This window comes from Staurois parvus, unplaced genomic scaffold (assembly GCF_062004578.1).
Source record: "Staurois parvus isolate SC_StPar_1 unplaced genomic scaffold, SC_StPar_1.0 ptg001760l, whole genome shotgun sequence".
In the NCBI taxonomy this organism is placed as follows: Eukaryota; Metazoa; Chordata; class Amphibia; order Anura; family Ranidae; genus Staurois; species Staurois parvus.
In genome coordinates, this window is record NW_028319556.1 from 247,291 (window position 1) to 264,667 (window position 17,377).

Below are 17,377 nucleotides of genomic sequence, written 5' to 3' on the forward strand. Positions count from 1 at the left end.
GTCAGCACATGAACTGATCTGATCCATCCCAGCTCCTCCATCCCTCCTCTTACCTCCCTACACTACCTTTTAAGTAGCTGCCAGAGGGAGAATGAAGGAAAGTTCTATGGAGTATCACATGAGTGCTGGGGCTGCTAACATCATATCCAACATGTCGGTGCCCAGCAACAGTCTCAGAGCTATTGGATGTCTACACAAGGGAGGCTTTTACAGGTACTGTATGTAAAATGCATACAAAAACACAGTGGTTGGATGAATGTCAAAGACATTCATGAATGCTGCACACATTTAGGCTGTGTATTTCTCTAACATAGTTTTCCTTATGAAATGTACCTGGCTTTGGGTATTACTCTGGGCAATGCAGATGGCTCTGTGTACAAGATCTGCCACCAGCCCAGGCTGTATATAGCAGGCTTGGAACCACATCCATCTCTGCAAATGGAATTAGATAAAGCCTTATGCATTCCGTGTAGCACCAGATTCTGCTCTACTCTATTGGTGGCACCAGATTCTGCTCTACTCTATTGGTGGCACCAGATTCTGCTCTACTCTATTGGTGGCACCAGATTCTGCTCTACTCTATTGGTGGCACCAGATAAGGCTCGGAATCAGGGCCAGATTTAGCCTACCTGATACGGGGGGTGCACGGGGGCATAACATTATATGACAATATCACATTTTACTTTTTACTTAACATGCTTCTACCACGTCACAACCCAGAATTAATGTCTGATAGGTGGCGCAGAAGCGGTGCAGGAGTGAACAGGGAATGCCGGTTTGTATTAGGCTGTCATTAGGTCAGGATGATTAAACAGAACCTGTGCACCCCTTATATCAAGTGTCTTTATCAGAGTCCCCCGCTTGTATCAGGTGTCCTCACCAGAGTCCCTTTTTACAACAAGAGAACTTAATAGAGTCCCCTTTTACATCAGCCTTCCAGCAGAGTGCCCTCTTATATCAAGGTCCCCAGCAGAGTGCCCTCTTATATCAAGGTCCCCATCAGAGTTCCCTCTTACATTAGGTCCCCAACAGAGTGCCCCCTTAGATCAGGGGTCTTCATCAGAGTACCCTCTTAGATCAGGAGTTTCCATCAGAGTTCCCTCTTACACCAGGGTAACCAACAGAGTGCCCCCTTACATCAGGGTTCCCATCAGAGTGGCTCCTTACATCAGGTGTCCCCATTATAATGCAACCATAACTGTCCCTATCAGAGTGCCCCCTTATATCAACTGTTGCCATCTGAGTGCCCTCATCAGAGGCCTCCATTACATCAACTGTCCCCATCTGAGTGCCACTATCAGAGTGCTCTCTTACATCAACTGTCTCCATCAGAGTGCCCTCATCAGAGGCCTCCATTACATCAACTGTCTCCATCTGAGTGCCCTCATCAGAGGCCTCCATTACATCAACTGTCCCCATCTGAGTGCCACTATCAGAGTGCTCTCTTACATCAACTGTCTCCATCAGAGTGCCCTCATCAGAGGCCTCCATTACATCAACTGTCTCCATCTGAGTGCCCTCATCAGAGGCCTCCATTACATCAACTGTCTCCATCTGAGTGCCCTCATCAGAGGCCTCCATTACATCAACTGTCCCCATCTGAGTGCCACTATCAGAGTGCTCTCTTACATCAACTGTCTCCATTAGAGTGCCCTCTTACATCAGTTGTGCTTCTGAGTTCTCTCTTACATCAATTGCCCCCCTCAGAGTGCTCCCTTACATGACTTGCTCCCATCAGAGTGCCCTTTACATCAAATGTCCCCATCAGTTTGGCTCATGGATTAAAAGATGTATTCTCAGAGACTTGAGGAGGGGGGGGGTGTGAAACTAGAATCATGTAGGGGGGACAGGGGGCGGCATAGCCCTCCACAGCAAACCCTTAGATCTGGGCCTGCTCTGAGTAACTAACATAGTTACATAGTTAATCCGGTTTAAAAAAAACACAAGTCCATGAAGTTCAACCAATAGAAAAAATATTAAATATAAAACCTCCATATACAGAATCCTATAACCACTGTTGATCCAATGGAAGACAACTAACCCACCATGGTGCCTGGTCCAATCTGCTCCAGTGGGGGAAAAAATACAATAATTCCTGATTCCCCAGAAGGCAATTGGATTTTCTCTGGATCCACAATCCCTATTGTTATCTATTAATGTTAACATCAGATATATTTTGTACATTTAGCATTGCATCTGTATATTTAACTCCAGCAATGCTGTGTTCTCAGGGTGGAGTAAATGATGACCTGTCACTCTGTGCTTTCATCACGTCTGCTCTACTAGAACGTGGAGAACCCAGAAATGTAAGTATCTAGGAACATACGCTAGAAAAGATGTGAAAGATAATGTCTTTGATTTAATCTTTTCAAAAACTGACCAAGAGGAACCTTTCCTCGCTTAAGCGCTGTCCATTTTCATTTGAAAGAGTTGGTATCAGTTGCTTGATGAGATCTACGGCACACTTGGTACATGACTTCATTCTAGTTTTTGGGGCAAATGCATAAAGTGAACCTGTGCTGTACTCATACAGTACAAAGCAACATTCTCAATTACCTGCCACCCTGCACTGCTTCATATACACTATATACCCAAAAGGTTGTGGACACGTTACCTTCACACCTACAGTTGTGTTCAAAATAATAGCAGTCAGACATCACTAACCGGATCAATCACTGTTTTTGGTAGAAATGATATTTCTACATGGCAAATAATTTCCTAGCAGGTGTAGTAGAGTAATAGAAATCCAACAGACCCAACAGTCATGACATGCATGCTGCTGATTCTGTGTCATTGAATCACTCATTGAAAGGGGCGTGTTCAAAATAATAGCAGTGTGGAGTTCTATTAGTGAGGTCATTCATTCTTTGAAAAACAGGCGGCAATTATTGCCCTTATTTAAGGAAGGAAGGCAGCAAATGTTGTACATGCTGGTTACAGTACATTTCTCTGAAATTCTGAGGAAAATGGGTCGTTCCAGACATTGTTCAGAAGAACAGAGTACCTTGGTTAAAAAGTTGATTGTTGAGGGGAAAACATATAAAGAAGTGCAGAAAATGATCGGCTGCTCAGCTAAAATGATCGCAAATGCTTTAAAATGGCAACCAAAGCCTGAAAGACGTGGAAGAAAGCGAAAAACTACCATTGGAATGGATAGAAGAACAGCCAAAATGGCGCGGACTCAGCCAACAATCAGCTCCAGGAAGATGAAAGAAGGTGTAAAGTTCCCTGTGAGGACTGTTACAATTAGAAGAAACCTATGTGAAGCCAAGCTATCTGCAAGAAGTCCCCACAAAGTCCCACTGTTGGAAAAAAAGACGTGCTGAAGAGGTTACAATTTGCCAAAGAGCACATTGACTGGCCTAAAGAGAAATGACGCAACATTTTGTGGACTGATGAAAGTAAGATTGTTCTTTTTGGGTCTAGTGGGCGGAGATAGTTTGTCAGACGACCCCCAAACACTGAATTCAAGCCACAGTACACTGTGAAGACAGTGAAGCATGGTGGTGCAAGCAGCATGATATGGGGATGTTTCTAATACTACGGTGTTGGGCCTATTTATCGCATACCAGGGATCATGGATCAGTTTGAATACATCAGAATACTTGAAGAGGTCATGCTGCCTTATGCTGAAGAGGAAATGCCCTTGAAATGGGTGTTCCAACAAGACAACGACCCCAACCACACCAGTAAACATGCAACATCTTGGTTCCAGACCAACAAGATTGACGTTATCGAGTGGCCAGCCCAACCCCCGGATCTTAATCCAATAGAAGACTTGTGGGGTGACATCAAAAATGCAGTTTCTGAGGCAAAACCAAGAAATAGAGAAGAACTGTGGAATGTCATCCAATCATCCTGGGCTGGAATACCTGATCAAAGGGGCCAGAAGTTGGGTGACTCCATGCAACACAGATGTACAGCAGTTCTCAGAAACAGTGTGACTACAACCAAATATTCATGAAGTAATTCAAAGGAAAGCAAAATCTTCAAACATTTCTCAGTTTATATAGTGAATGTTTGAGTTTGTAAAGAAGAATACAAACACTGCGATTTATTTGAACCGTCTAATATTCACTTTTCTTCAATTTTTTTAGAGGAACAACACAAATTTGATATATTTTTCTTCATGTTTTGATTTGGAATAGAATGTGTCGTGTTCCCAATGCATTTGTGTGGATGGAAATAAAAGCTATTAGAAGGATTTTGAGCTTTATTCGCTTTTTTCAACACACTATTATTTTGAACACAACTGTATATGAGCTTGCTGGACATCCCATTCCAAAACCATGGCTTTTAATATGGAGTCCCCTTCCCTACTTTGTGGGTATAGCAGCCTCCACTCTTCTGAGCAGGCTTTGTGAGAGCACTTGGCTCACATTTGGACTTCCAGCTCCTCCCAAAAGTGTTCAGTAGGGTTGAGGTCAGGGCTCTGTGCAGGCTATTCAAGTCCCTCTCAGGGGCGGACTGACAACTCATGAGGCCCCCGGGCAATAGGGGATCATAGGGCCCCTGTGTCCTTGCCCAAACTCACAAAAGCCCATAAAAAAGGTACCAGGGGCATCTCATGGGGCCCCCTACTGACCCCGATCCCTCGGACAGTGCCCGAGTTTCCAGATGGTCAGTCCGCCCCTGGTCCCTCCACACCATGTTAGTCAGACCATGTCTATCTAACTGACTTTGTGTACAGGGGCACAGTCATACTGGAGCAGAAAATGACCTTCCCTAAATTATTGCCACAAGGCTGGAAGTACACAATTGTCTACAATGTCTTTGCATGCTGTAGTATTAACCATACCCTTCACTGGAGATACCTGAATGAAATCCTTCAAAAGTGGGAACCGCATTATTTTGGCCCTATAGTGTACTAGTCTTCCATTTTTGCCTGCCAAAGTTAGAAGAACATACCCCATGTAAGCTCTGAGATGATCTTCACGGAGCTTATAAAGATCTGCCTCTTCCCCATCCCATTCAGATTGCCCCTAGATTGTGGTTTTTTTTTTTTTACCTTTTTCAGATGTTTTCAGACTGATCATGTGAAATAAAGGATCACCTATGCCTCTTCTTTAGTAATAGGCAGTCAAAAAGCATTGCAGATGTGATGGCATCAGCACCATTCTCAGCATCATTAAACTATGATGGCAGGTCACCGTGATAAGGACTCCCAGGTAATGGGTCCATGACACTCTGCACTTAAAGTAAGTGGGTTGAATGAAGCTGGGTGCTACTCAGCTCAGAGGAGGACCAGCCCTGGATCACAAAGGGATTACTCAGCATTACTGATCTGCATCCTTGTTTTCGGGACAGTGAGGCCAGTGGGGAGTACAGACAGATTTTGGGCAGCTTCCATAGCTTAGGTTTATTAAAGTTGAGCCATGGGAATTAGACAAAATCTACCCTTGCATTTCCTGCTCCTCGCATTGCAGGGGTTAGAATACTTGTTCTAGGGGTGCAGCAATAAGGTGTAATACTTGCCTTAAGGTTATGTGAACCAGGGGCGGACTGACCATTTGGAAACTCAGGCACTGCCCGAGGGCCCAGGGTCAGTAGGGGGCCCCATGAGATGCCCCTGGTACCTTTCATAGGCTTTTTTGGGTGTGGTTTGAGTGTGGGCGAGGACACAGGGGCCCCGTGATCCCCTATTGCCCGGGGACCCCATGAGTTGTCAGTCCGCCCCTGGGGGGAACCCCAACCTTGTAAAACAATCCATTCAGTTTAACCATTTCAATACCGGGCAATTTTACACCTTCCTGCCCAGGCCAGTTTTCACGTTTCAGCACTCTCACATTTTGAATGACAATTGCGCGGTCATACAACATTGTACCCAAACTAAAATTTTATCTTTCTTTTGGTGGTATTTAATCATCGCCGGGGTTTTTATTTTTTGCTAAATTAACAAAAAAAGACCAAAAATTTTGAAAAAAACCCACAGTTTTTCTTTGTTTCTGTTATAAAAGTTTACAAATAAATAATTGTTCTTCATAAATTTAGGCCGAGATGTATTCTGCTACATGTCTTTGGTGAAAATAACCCAAATTAGGATGTATTATTTAGTTTGTAGGAAACTTATAGAGTTCACAAACTATGGTATAGATCTGAATATTGATCAATCCTGAAGTACTGACGGCCAATCTAATTTCTTGAGGTCCAAGAATGTCAGAACAGTACAGATATCCCCCAAATGTCAGAACAGTAAAGATATCCCCCAAATGACAAGACAGATATCCCCCAAATGTCAGGACAGTACAGATATCCCCCAAATGTCAGAACAGTACAGATATCCCCCAAATGACAAGACAGATATCCCCCAAATGTCAGGACAGTACAGATATGCCCCAAATGTCAGAACAGTACAGATATCCCCCAAATGTCAGGACAGTACAGATATCCCCCAAATGACAAGACAGATATCCCCCAAATGTCAGGACAGTACAGATATCCCCCAAATGTCAGAACAGTACAGATATCCCCCAAATGACAAGACAGATATCCCCCAAATGTCAGGACAGTACAGATATCCCCCAAATGTCAGAACAGTACAGATATCCCCCAAATGTCAGAACAGTACAAATATCCCCCAAATGTCAGGACAGTACAGATATCCCCCAAATGTCAGAACAGTACAGATATCCCCCAAATGTCAGAACAGTACAGATATCCCCAAATGTCAGAACAGTACAGATATCCCCAAATGTCAGGACAGTACAGATATCCCCCAAATGACCCCTTTTTGCAGAGTAGACAGTCCGACGTACTTCATAAGAGGCATGGCGAGTTTTTTGAAGTTGTATTTTTTTGGTCATAATTTTTCGGAAAATGAAAAAATTAAAAAAATTATTTTCACTATTTTTTTTTTACATACTGTCACCAGTGCAGTACAGCGTCATCATATAACTGGCATGGCGGTGATCAGGGACACTGGTGACAGTATGAAAAAAAAAAATATATATATTTTTTTAATTTTTTTATTATTTTTAATTTTTTATTACATTTTTTTATTTTTTTTAAGATTTTTTTTTCATATTTTACTATGACCAAAGTAGTACAATGTTACCATAGTGATCAGTATTTTTTTTTTTTTTTTTCTTACACAATTTGCTTATAGCAAAGAATTACTTTGCTATAAGTAAGCATTTACCTGAATGACATCGATTCATTCAGGGTTTTTTTTTTTTTGTGCTTAGCTGTGATTTGGCCACAGCTAATCACATGACATGTGCATGTGACCTGCTGTGATCATTCACAGCTAGACACTAGTATACAATGGATGGCATGAATGAAGCCATCCATTGTATACAACTGTCATGTGACCTGCTGTGATTGGTCACAGCAGGTCACATGGTACCAGCAAGGGGGGCCGGTACTCAGATCTGTCATCGGCTGTGTCCGAGGTACACGGCCGGTGACAGATCGCGCGGCTCTGCAACCGTGCGAACTGCGCATGTGCGGGAGAACGCCAAACGGCTATTGGCCGGGCGGCTAATGGTTAAAATAGAAATGCAAGACAAAACATTTGTGTATCCTATCTATCCACAGGATATATACTGTATTTATGTATATATATTTTTTTATTTCAGGTACTTATATATCACCATCAATGTACGCAGCACTTTTACATATATATATTGTACATTCACATCAGTCCCTAACCCTCAAGGGGTGTACAATCTAAGGTCCCTAACTCACATCCATACATACACATACTAGGGCCAGTTAACCTACCATTTGTATACTCACAAACCAACGAAGATAAAAGCTCTGGGATTGGGCCGCTGGGAGTGGGTGGGAGGGCCTTTTCACCCTCCTTTTGACATCTCATTGGTATATAGGCTTGGGGCCAGTAGGTATATTTTAGCTCTGAGGAAGGGGGTTTATCTCCCGAAACGTGTTAGCTTATCCTTATTAAGGACACAGCATTTGTGTGACTGTTTTTGTGGACCACATACACTGCTTTTATCTTCGCTGGTTTGTGAGTATACATCCATTTGTCTATTCAATAAACACGTGGCATACCACGGTAATGCACGATGAGAGGGGGCCCTTGTCTGCTCTTTTTCACCAGTGTTCAGATTTCCCGATCTTTGAAGGGCAGCACCGCTTCGGCTGGCATTCTGAATTTCTTTTAGTCTGCATGAGGATTGGAGCGCTGGTTTCGTTTGTTTGCCAGTTAACCTACCAGCATGTCTTTGGAGTGTGGGAGGAAACCTAGAGGAAGCCCACAAAGGGAGAACATGCAAACTCCAGGCAGGTGGTGCCATGGTTTGGATTCAACCCTAGTACTGCCAGGGGGAAGTGTAACCATTTAGCCACTGTGCTGCCCCACACACTTACCAACCACTTTATTAGGTACACCTTGCTAGTACCGGGTTGGACCCCCTTTTGCCTTCAGAACTGCCTTAATTTTTCATGCCATAAATTCAACAAGGTGGAAACATTCCTCAGAGATTTTGGCCCATATTGACATGAGATACTGTTGCCTTTCTATCACCTGGAACCAGTCTGCCCATTCTCCTCTGACATCAACAAGGCATTTTCATCCACACAACTGCTGCTCACTGGACATTTTCTCTTTTTCGTACCATTCTCTGTAAACCCTACAGATGGTTGTGCCTCAAAATCCCAGTAGATCAGCAGTTTTTTAAATACTCAGACCAGCCCACCTGCCACCAACAACCATGCCATGTTCAAAGTCACCCTTTCTTCCCCATTCTGATGCTCAGTTTGAACTTCAGCAAGTTGTCTTCACCACATCTAGATGCCTAAATGCATTGAATTGCTGCCATGTGATTGGTTGATTAGCAATTTTTGTTACCAAGCAATTGAACAGGTGGACCTAATAAAGTGGCCGGTGAGTGTACATATACAGTTCTGTGCAAAGGTTTTAGGCAGGGGTGAAGAAATTGTAAATACTTTTTTATGTGATCATAGGACCTCTGTTCGTAGCTGTATAAGGGGCGTGGAGGGATAGGGTGGTGACTGCAAGGGGGCGTATCAGCAGGAGGTAGAGAAACAGCAGCACACTGATCTTCCTAGTGAAGAGCTGTGCAGAATGCGTGTCAGCAGAAGTCTGACGATTGGAGTATAGGCAGGCTGTGGTATTTCACACAAAGGAAGCAGTGCAAAGAGAAAAGGATACACTTTGTCAGGGCTTCGGGTATAACCAGAGGTGTGTGGACTGACACAGGGAAACGCAGGCTTCAGATATAGTATAAACAATATAATTTATTTAAGACTAAACAATACATAAACGCAGTGCAAGACTAAACATAAACACAGTGCAAACAAACCAAACCAAAACCCCCAACAGATAACAAAAGAACAATACTAAGCGTAGTCGGGCAGGCCGGGTCGGTAGCAAATGGGCAGGCAAGGTACAAAGGAGCAGGCAGAGCGTAGTCAAACGGGCCGGGTCAGGAACAATCAGGCAGACAAGGTACAAAGGAGCAGACTGGAGAGTGGTCAGGAATAGCAGAGGTCAGGACAGGCGGAGTTCAATCAGAGTCAGGGATCAAGCAGGATTAGACAGGAAGCAGACAGGATGCAGGTACAGGGGCTCTTGGGAAAACATACAGCAAGGCCCTGATCACAGGCCTGGCCATTCCTTATATGCACCTTCTGCAATCAGCCTCAGGTGTTTTGGCTGACTGCAGGAGTGAGCCTCTGGTTGCTGAGAGCACCCGCTGGCCAGTCCTGGTACTGCAACCCACAAGGCAGGTGAGTCCCACCACTAATGGCGAGTCCATTCCTGACACACTTTAAGTACTTGGTACAGATACATATCAGGTATATAAAATGTTGGGTTAGTACTCGTGGCTCGGGCAGCTTTTCTCCATCCATGCAACCAGTCCGCAGCTACCGCTTCACTAGCATGCCCTCAGTGGTAGTTACATGCTTGCCTTGTCTCTGATAATAGTCCTGCACTGTATGTGATGACTGCAAGGGACAGTGTACAGCTTGGAGCTTCGGGTACAAGAGAATAGCGCCGGAGCCTGGTGCATTGAGGAATGGGATACCTAATACACCTTATCCCTGCACCCCTAGGATAAACAACTACTCACCTTGCAGTGCAGGGGGGCCCCACTGCAAGGGTAGATTTTGTCTAATTCCTCGAGTTCAGCTTCAAGGTCAACAATAGCAGCTTCGTGTTCAGGAAAAGTTCACTTTCATTTACAGCATTCTCAGGATCCAGCTAGATGCTCATTTCCTTTTACACAGAATGAAGCCTGTACGTGTGGCGTACAATAAATAGGTGCAGACCTTTTTTTAGGTATACGAAAAAAAAGATGTTTAAAGTAGAACTTTGTTTTTTTTCTTTGCATTTGATTCATCTTTTTAGAATTTGGAAAAGGTGGTGCAGGGTTAGAATCCTTGTTGGGGTTTCGTTACTGCATGTCCCCATCACTTCCTGTCTGATGACCACAAAAGAAGTGCGAGAAGTTCTCCTTGCACAGCAATAGAAACCAGAGAGAGATTCTAACCCAGCCTCTCTATACCAGTGTTCCTCTTGAGTTTTCTAGAGATTCCTAGAATAGTGAGCAATGGGTAATTGACCACCAATGCAAGATGATATTTTCCACTAACCACCAATGTAAGGGGTCACTTCTAACAACAACAGAAAGAGGGCGCCTGACCTACCGCATTACCAAAATAACAATTTATTACAAAATATATAAAAGTATTCTACTCACAAACGCATTACATGGATTAGCATATAAAAAGATGCAGACGAGACCGCCTCCAGGTCCAGGGTACTCAGCCAGTGGTGTGGGAAGCTCTCATAGTGTCCTATGACTTATGCGTTTCGAAGGTCGAGCCCTCTTCTTCGGAGCCAAACGGGTCACTTCTACAATGGCCTATAATTTAAGAGAATGCCGCATTTTTTTTTTTATTTCAAGATTACTACCGAAAATATTTTGTTGTATAGAGCAGTGGGGTGGTAAAAAATGATCTCCCCCAAGTGTCAAATACACTAGGGAGGCCATATTCTTTAATCTTTTATTTAAAACCTTTTACAACTTGCTGATCATGCTATTGGACAATGAGCTGGAGGATTCATCATTTTTTGCAGGGGTTCTTCAAGACTTAAAACTTATTTGAACGGTTATTCAGAGGTAACCCTTCCCAGCTTTATACTGTATAAAATTGATTTGGAGTTCCTTGAAGAAAATGCTTTAACTGATAACTAGATATTGATTCCTATGTTTGATAAGCAGTACGCCGTGTTGGGCCCCGCACTCTCCTGCCTCAAAAACAACGTCAACAGCACTTCCAACACGTACACGCTGGCTCTAATGGCCTACACGTTCACCCTGGCCAATTACACGGGAACACGACAGACACTTCTGAACAGGCTGCTCCTGCTTGGTCAGTCTACAGGTAATGTGCTACGTGGGGTAAGATAACATCTCGTATATGTTTTGTCATTTGTCACTCCAGGATTGTATGGCACTCGGGGCAGTTCCAAGCTTCAATATGTACAAATGTTAAGAGTATTCAGAAGCCTCTTTATAGCTCAGCAAACATGAAACTGTCTCTCCTTTCTCTTGTCTGGTGGTCAGCAGACCCCATGCCACCTCAATTGAGTAGGAAGGTCCCATTCTTTAACTGTACTCAGGACAATGGCCTGGGGTTGGTCATTCCTTATACACAAATCCTATATAATGCCTTGAAAAAGTATTCATACCCCTTGAAATTTTCCACATTTTGTCATGGTACAACCAAAAACATAAATGTATTTTATTGGGATTTTATGCGATACACCAGCGGTCTCCAAACTTTCTAAACAAAAAGCCAGTTCACTGTCCTTCAAACTTCAGAAGGGCCGGACTGTGACCAGCGGGAGCAGAACATGGTATTAGGGGGGAATAGTTTCCCATTATTGGTATTGGTGGGAGGAATAGTACCCCATCATTGGTATCAGTAGGAGGAATAGTGGCCCATCATTGGTGTCAGTAGGAGGAATAGTGGCCCATCATTGGTGTCAGTAGGAGGAATAGTGGCCCATCATTGGTATCCGTGGAAGGAATAGTGTCCCATCATTGGTGTCAGTGGGAGGAATAGTACCCCATCATTGGTATCAGTGGGAGGAATAGTACCCCATCATTGGTGTCACTAGGAGGAATAGTGGCCCATCATTGGTATCAGTGGGAGGAATAGTGCCCCATCATTGGAATCAGTGGGAGGAATAGTGCCCCATCATTGGTGTCAGTGGGAGGAATAGTACCCCATCATTGGTATCAGTGGGAGGAATAGTGGCCCATCATTGGTGTCAGTGGGAGGAATAGTGGCCCATCATTGGTATCAGTGGGAGGAATAGTGGCCCATCATTGGTGTTAGTGGGAGGAATAGTGCCCCATTATTGGTGTTAGTGGGAGGAATAGTGCCCTCTTGTCGGTGTCAGGAACTATGCCCCACTGTTACTGACATGAGGGGAATAAGGGCCCAAGGGCCAGATAAAAGTAGGCAAAGGGCCACATCCAGCCTCAGGGCTGTAGACCACTGTGATCGACCAACACAAAGTGGCACATAATTGTGAAATGGAAGGAAAATGATAAATGGTTTTCAACATTTTTTACAAATAAATATCTGAAAAGTGTGGTGTGCATTTGTATTCAGCCCTCTTTACTCGGATACCCCTAACTAAAAATCTAGTGGAACCAACTGCCTTCAGAAGACACTTAATTAATGGAGTCCACCTGTGTAAATACAGCTGTTCTGTGAAGCCCTCAGAGGTTTCTTAGAGAACATTAGTGAACAAACTCCATCATGAAGGTCAAGGAACACACCAGACAGGTCAGGGATAAAGTTGTGGAGACATTTAAAGCAGGGTTAGGTTATTAAAAAAATATCCCAAGCTTTGAACATCTCACGGAGCACCGTTCAATCCATCATCTGAAAATGGGAAGAGTATGGCACAACTGCAAACCTATCAAGACATAGCCGTCCACCTAAACTGACAGGCCGGGCAAGGAAAGCATTAATCAGAGAAGAAGCCAAGAGGCCCATGGGAACTCTGGAGGAGCTGCAGAGATCCACAGCTCAGGTGAGAGAATCTGTCCACAGGATAACCATTAGTCGTGCACTCCACAAATCTGGCCTTTATGGAGGAGTGGCAGGAAGAAAGCCATTGTTGGAAGAAAGCCATAAGAAGTCCCGTTTGCAGTTTGTGTAAAGCCATGTGGGGGACACAGCAAACGTGTGTGAAATAAATGTATGATTCAGGTAGCTGAGATGTGATGTGGTCTGTAGAAATATGTAATTGTAGATCTCGTCTCATGTTATTACAGATATTTTTATTATTATTATACAGGATTTATATAGTGCCCACAGTTTGCGCAGCGCTTTACAATATAATCAGATAAGTGTTCTTTCAGATGTTAATTAGTGAACATATGTCTCTGACTGAATACAGGACAGAGCAGCTTCTAGGATGGAGGTGACATCTGGATGCCAATAAAATGTTGTCAGCTATGTAGCCAGAGTTTGCCACCTTCTTGAAATCTAAAAGAAGAGCTCTAGTCATTTCGGGTGCAAAATGAAGCAACAGACCAGGAGTGGCTCCGATCTGTCTGCCAGATTTAAATTATATCCACAGAGGAATATATTTCATCTCTCATAAAAGCTAAAATATTAGTTCCAGAGAGATGAAAATACTTCCTTCTGATTGGACACACTGTAGGCTCCATCTATATGTAAAACTGTATTTGTAACCTATGTAGAATCCCAGAGAAACGCAGTTATCTGGCGCCTGATTGCGACAGCTGAATAATGGTTGGTACTGTTGTGATCGGAGTGATGCGCTGGTGTTGGAAATTCTATCCCTGACTTGGTGATTCAAACTGTTCCTGGTCCAATCGACTTTGGGCACTTCAGAACCCAGAACGTCCTGTGGGCTGGTACAGAAACACCCCTCAGGGTTGATTGGCCAAGGGCTAAAGTCCAGCCCACATCCATATTTCAATAAATTGAGGACCCTGAGATATGGACGGTGTGATTCGTACGGAGCCATTTTTATTTGACTGGCGAATCGCAGACTCTGACTTGCTCCAGTCGCAGGATAACTCTTGGTAAAATTTTTATTTCTGTTTTTATTCCATTTTATTTTATAGTGAATAGCCAATTGTGTGTCTTTTTGTATTTTCTGTAACTGTTTTTTCTTTGTACGTATTTTATGCACTGCGCACTTTAGGGATATTAAATCATAAAATTAATAACTGACTTCTGGGTACTTAAGCTCGGGTTCATATATCCGATAAGATTAGAATGTATTGTATTTTAGTGCCTTTATATGCTCGGTCAAGTTCATTGCCAATCTGTATGCAATTGCACTGCATGTTGGCAGACTGCATGCGGATTGTAAAGTAGCAGATCTGCCAGATGGAGATCTGTGTGTGTGTGTGGTGGCCTAGCAGACCAGTCTGCTGACAAACTGTTGGGTGGTGGCAAGCTACCGTTTGTTGTGTGTCTGGTGTGGGGGTGTGTGGACAGTGGAAGGGTGATTAACACCGGAGTTCTAGCTTGTAGGATAGCTGGAGGAATCCTAAACGGGTGTGCGAATTGCTAGACTGCTCCCCAACCCTTAAAGTGCACCAGATTGTATATAAGATTCGTATCTGCCTGTGTGTAGTCAGCCAGCTGGATTGGAGTGGAGTCTCCCTCTAGTGCTGACCAGAGGCAGTGCGGGCTGTGAAAGTGTATCATGGCCAGTCTTATATGTTCAAAGTAAGTCCCCCTCATTCCCTCTTTATCTCAAGTCACGGCCGGACGTGCACGCCTCGGTTAGCTAGTCACTGTGGGCGTGTGCGTGAGGTTCAGATCTGTGACAATGTGGAAGAAGGTGCTCTGGTCATACGAGACCAAAATTGAACTTTTTGTCCTAAAAGCAAAATGCTATGTGTGGGGGAAAAACTAACATTGCACATCACCCTGAACACACCATCCTCACTGTGAAACATGGTGGTGGCAGCATCATGTTGTGGGGATGCGTTTCTTCAGCAGGGACAGGGAAGCTGGTTAGAGTTGATGGGAAGATGGATGGAGCCAAATACTGGGAAATCTTAGAAGAAAATCTGTTAAGAGTCTGCAAAAGATTTGAGCCTCGGGCAGAGGTTCACCTTCCAGCAGGATAACGACCCGAAACATCCAGCCAGAGTTACAATGGAATGGTTTAGATCAAAGCATCTACATGTGTTAGAATGGCCCAGTCACAGTCCAGACCTAAATCCAATGGAAAACCTGTGGCAAGACTTGAAAATTGCTGTTCCCAGACACTCTCTGATAGAGCTTGAGCACTTCTGCAAAGAAGAATGGGCAGAAATGTCCCACTCTAGATGGGCAAAGCTGGTAGAGACGTCCCCAAAAATACTTGCAGCTGGAATTGCAGAGAAAGATGGTTCTACGAAGTATTGACTCCGGGGGGCTGAATACAAATGCACGCCGCACTTTTCACATATTTGTAAAAAATTTTGAAAACCATTTATCGTTGTCCTTCTACTTCACAATTATGTGCCACTTTGTGTTGGTCTATCACATAAAAACCCAATAAAATACATTGACTTTTTTAATTGTAACATGACAAAATGTGGAAAATTTTAAGGGGTATGAATAGTTTTTTAAGGCACTGTATACTACAGTTGTAGCTTGGAACATTCAGTCTCACATCAGAGCTGCCATTAGGCATGTGTCTAAACCTGGTCGGCCATGCCACGAAAAGCGGGCAGGGACTCCATGGTGAAAAAGTATTTTTGTTATATTTTCTTTATCTGTCATTACTTTTAGCAATTGTTATACTTAGAAGTATTTGTGTGATCTCTATTTGCACATATCGAATGCAACCCCAAAAACGTAAACTATCACGTGACTGTGACACAACACCCTTGCCGCTGTTTTTTTTTGCCTGTCACTTACTCAAGCCTTCTGTTCTCCAGGAATTGACTTGTATTGGCCATACAACTTAAACTCTCCAGGGAATTCTGACCTATTATCAGCCAGTGTAGAAATGACAGCTTATGTCTTGCTGGCATTGGTCTGTGGTCCTACGATAAGTATGGACGAGCTAACGACTTCTTCCCGCATTGTCAGCTGGCTGTCCAGACAGCAAAATCCTTATGGAGGATTTGCATCCACACAGGTGAGGAGACTGTTGATCTGTAGAAATGTTCTCAATTTAATTTAATTGCTTATCTTTACCCTTTTCATAATTCTCCACTTTGCTCTTTTTGTCCTGTACACTGTCTCTGTCACTGTCTTTCTGTAATTTGACCATTGTTCGTGTACACATAGGACCCCAAGAGGGACAAAAATGTTGGGAATGCAACAGCATGTACTATAACAGCAATGGGCAAACTACGGCCCGGCGGACCTTTTAATCCGGCCCGCGGAGCGTGATACTGTCAGGATGGCTGTCAGGATGTGTGTAGGCGGGGCAGCGTGACGAACGTGAGGGGAGCTAGGCTCCTCTCACAGTCCGCCCTGAAGACCGGAACGGCGCGGGAACACGGCGAGAGGAACGCGCGGAGCAAAGGTAAGTGAATTGACACAGGGGGGACTTGGGGACTTAATATGGGGGATGAATTAATATGGGGAATGAATTACTATAGGGGGGATGAATTACTATATGGGGGATGAATTACTATGGGGGATGAATTACTATGGGGGATGAATTACTATATGGGGATGAATTACTATATGGGGGATGAATTACTATATGGGGGATGAATTACTATGGGGGATGAATTACTATATGGGGGATGAATTACTATGGGGGATGAATTACTATGGGGGATGAATTACTATATGGGGGATGAATTACTATATATGGGGGATGAATTACTATGGGGGATTAATTACTATGGGGGATGAATTACTATGGGGGATGAATTACTATATGGGGGATGAATTACTATATGGGGGATGAATTACTATGGGGGATGAATTACTATGGGGGATGAATTACTATATGGGGGATGAATTACTATGGGGGATGAATTACTATGGGGGATGAATTACTATACTTACTATGGGGGAATATTACTATACTTACTATGGTTGACACATACCCATCATTCATCTACTCTTGGTCCGGCCCCCGGGTCCAATATATGAACCCATTGCGGCCCTCAAGTCAAAAAGTTTGCCCACCCCTGTACTATAATGTACTATATATAGTATTGTATGTTAATATCACTTGGCCAGTAGATGGCACTGTACACTAAGGTTTCTAGTTGTGCATATGTGTAAAACTTGTTGGTTCTCTCTCTTCCTCTTCCTCTCTTCAAAGCAAGATGTCTGCTATCACAGTCTGCTGAAATGTGCTCTGTATGTTTGCAACTTAAGCCACACAAGTAAAGTCATAGTTCTGCCTCATCACTACCAGTGT

The 17,377-nt window shown here is 43.6% G+C and overlaps 1 protein-coding gene across 1 annotated transcript in view; it reads left to right on the forward strand.

The window, feature by feature from the left end:
• LOC149434376 (alpha-2-macroglobulin-like protein 1) overlaps positions 1 to 17,377 on the forward strand; it is a 162,980-nt gene that overhangs the window by 133,198 nt on the left and 12,405 nt on the right. The window contains exons 28-30 of the mRNA XM_089663749.1: positions 2,232 to 2,306; positions 11,214 to 11,376; positions 15,927 to 16,129. Of these exons, the coding sequence (XP_089519875.1) occupies positions 2,232 to 2,306; positions 11,214 to 11,376; positions 15,927 to 16,129 (441 nt within the window). The remainder of the gene's footprint in view (positions 1 to 2,231; positions 2,307 to 11,213; positions 11,377 to 15,926; positions 16,130 to 17,377) is intronic.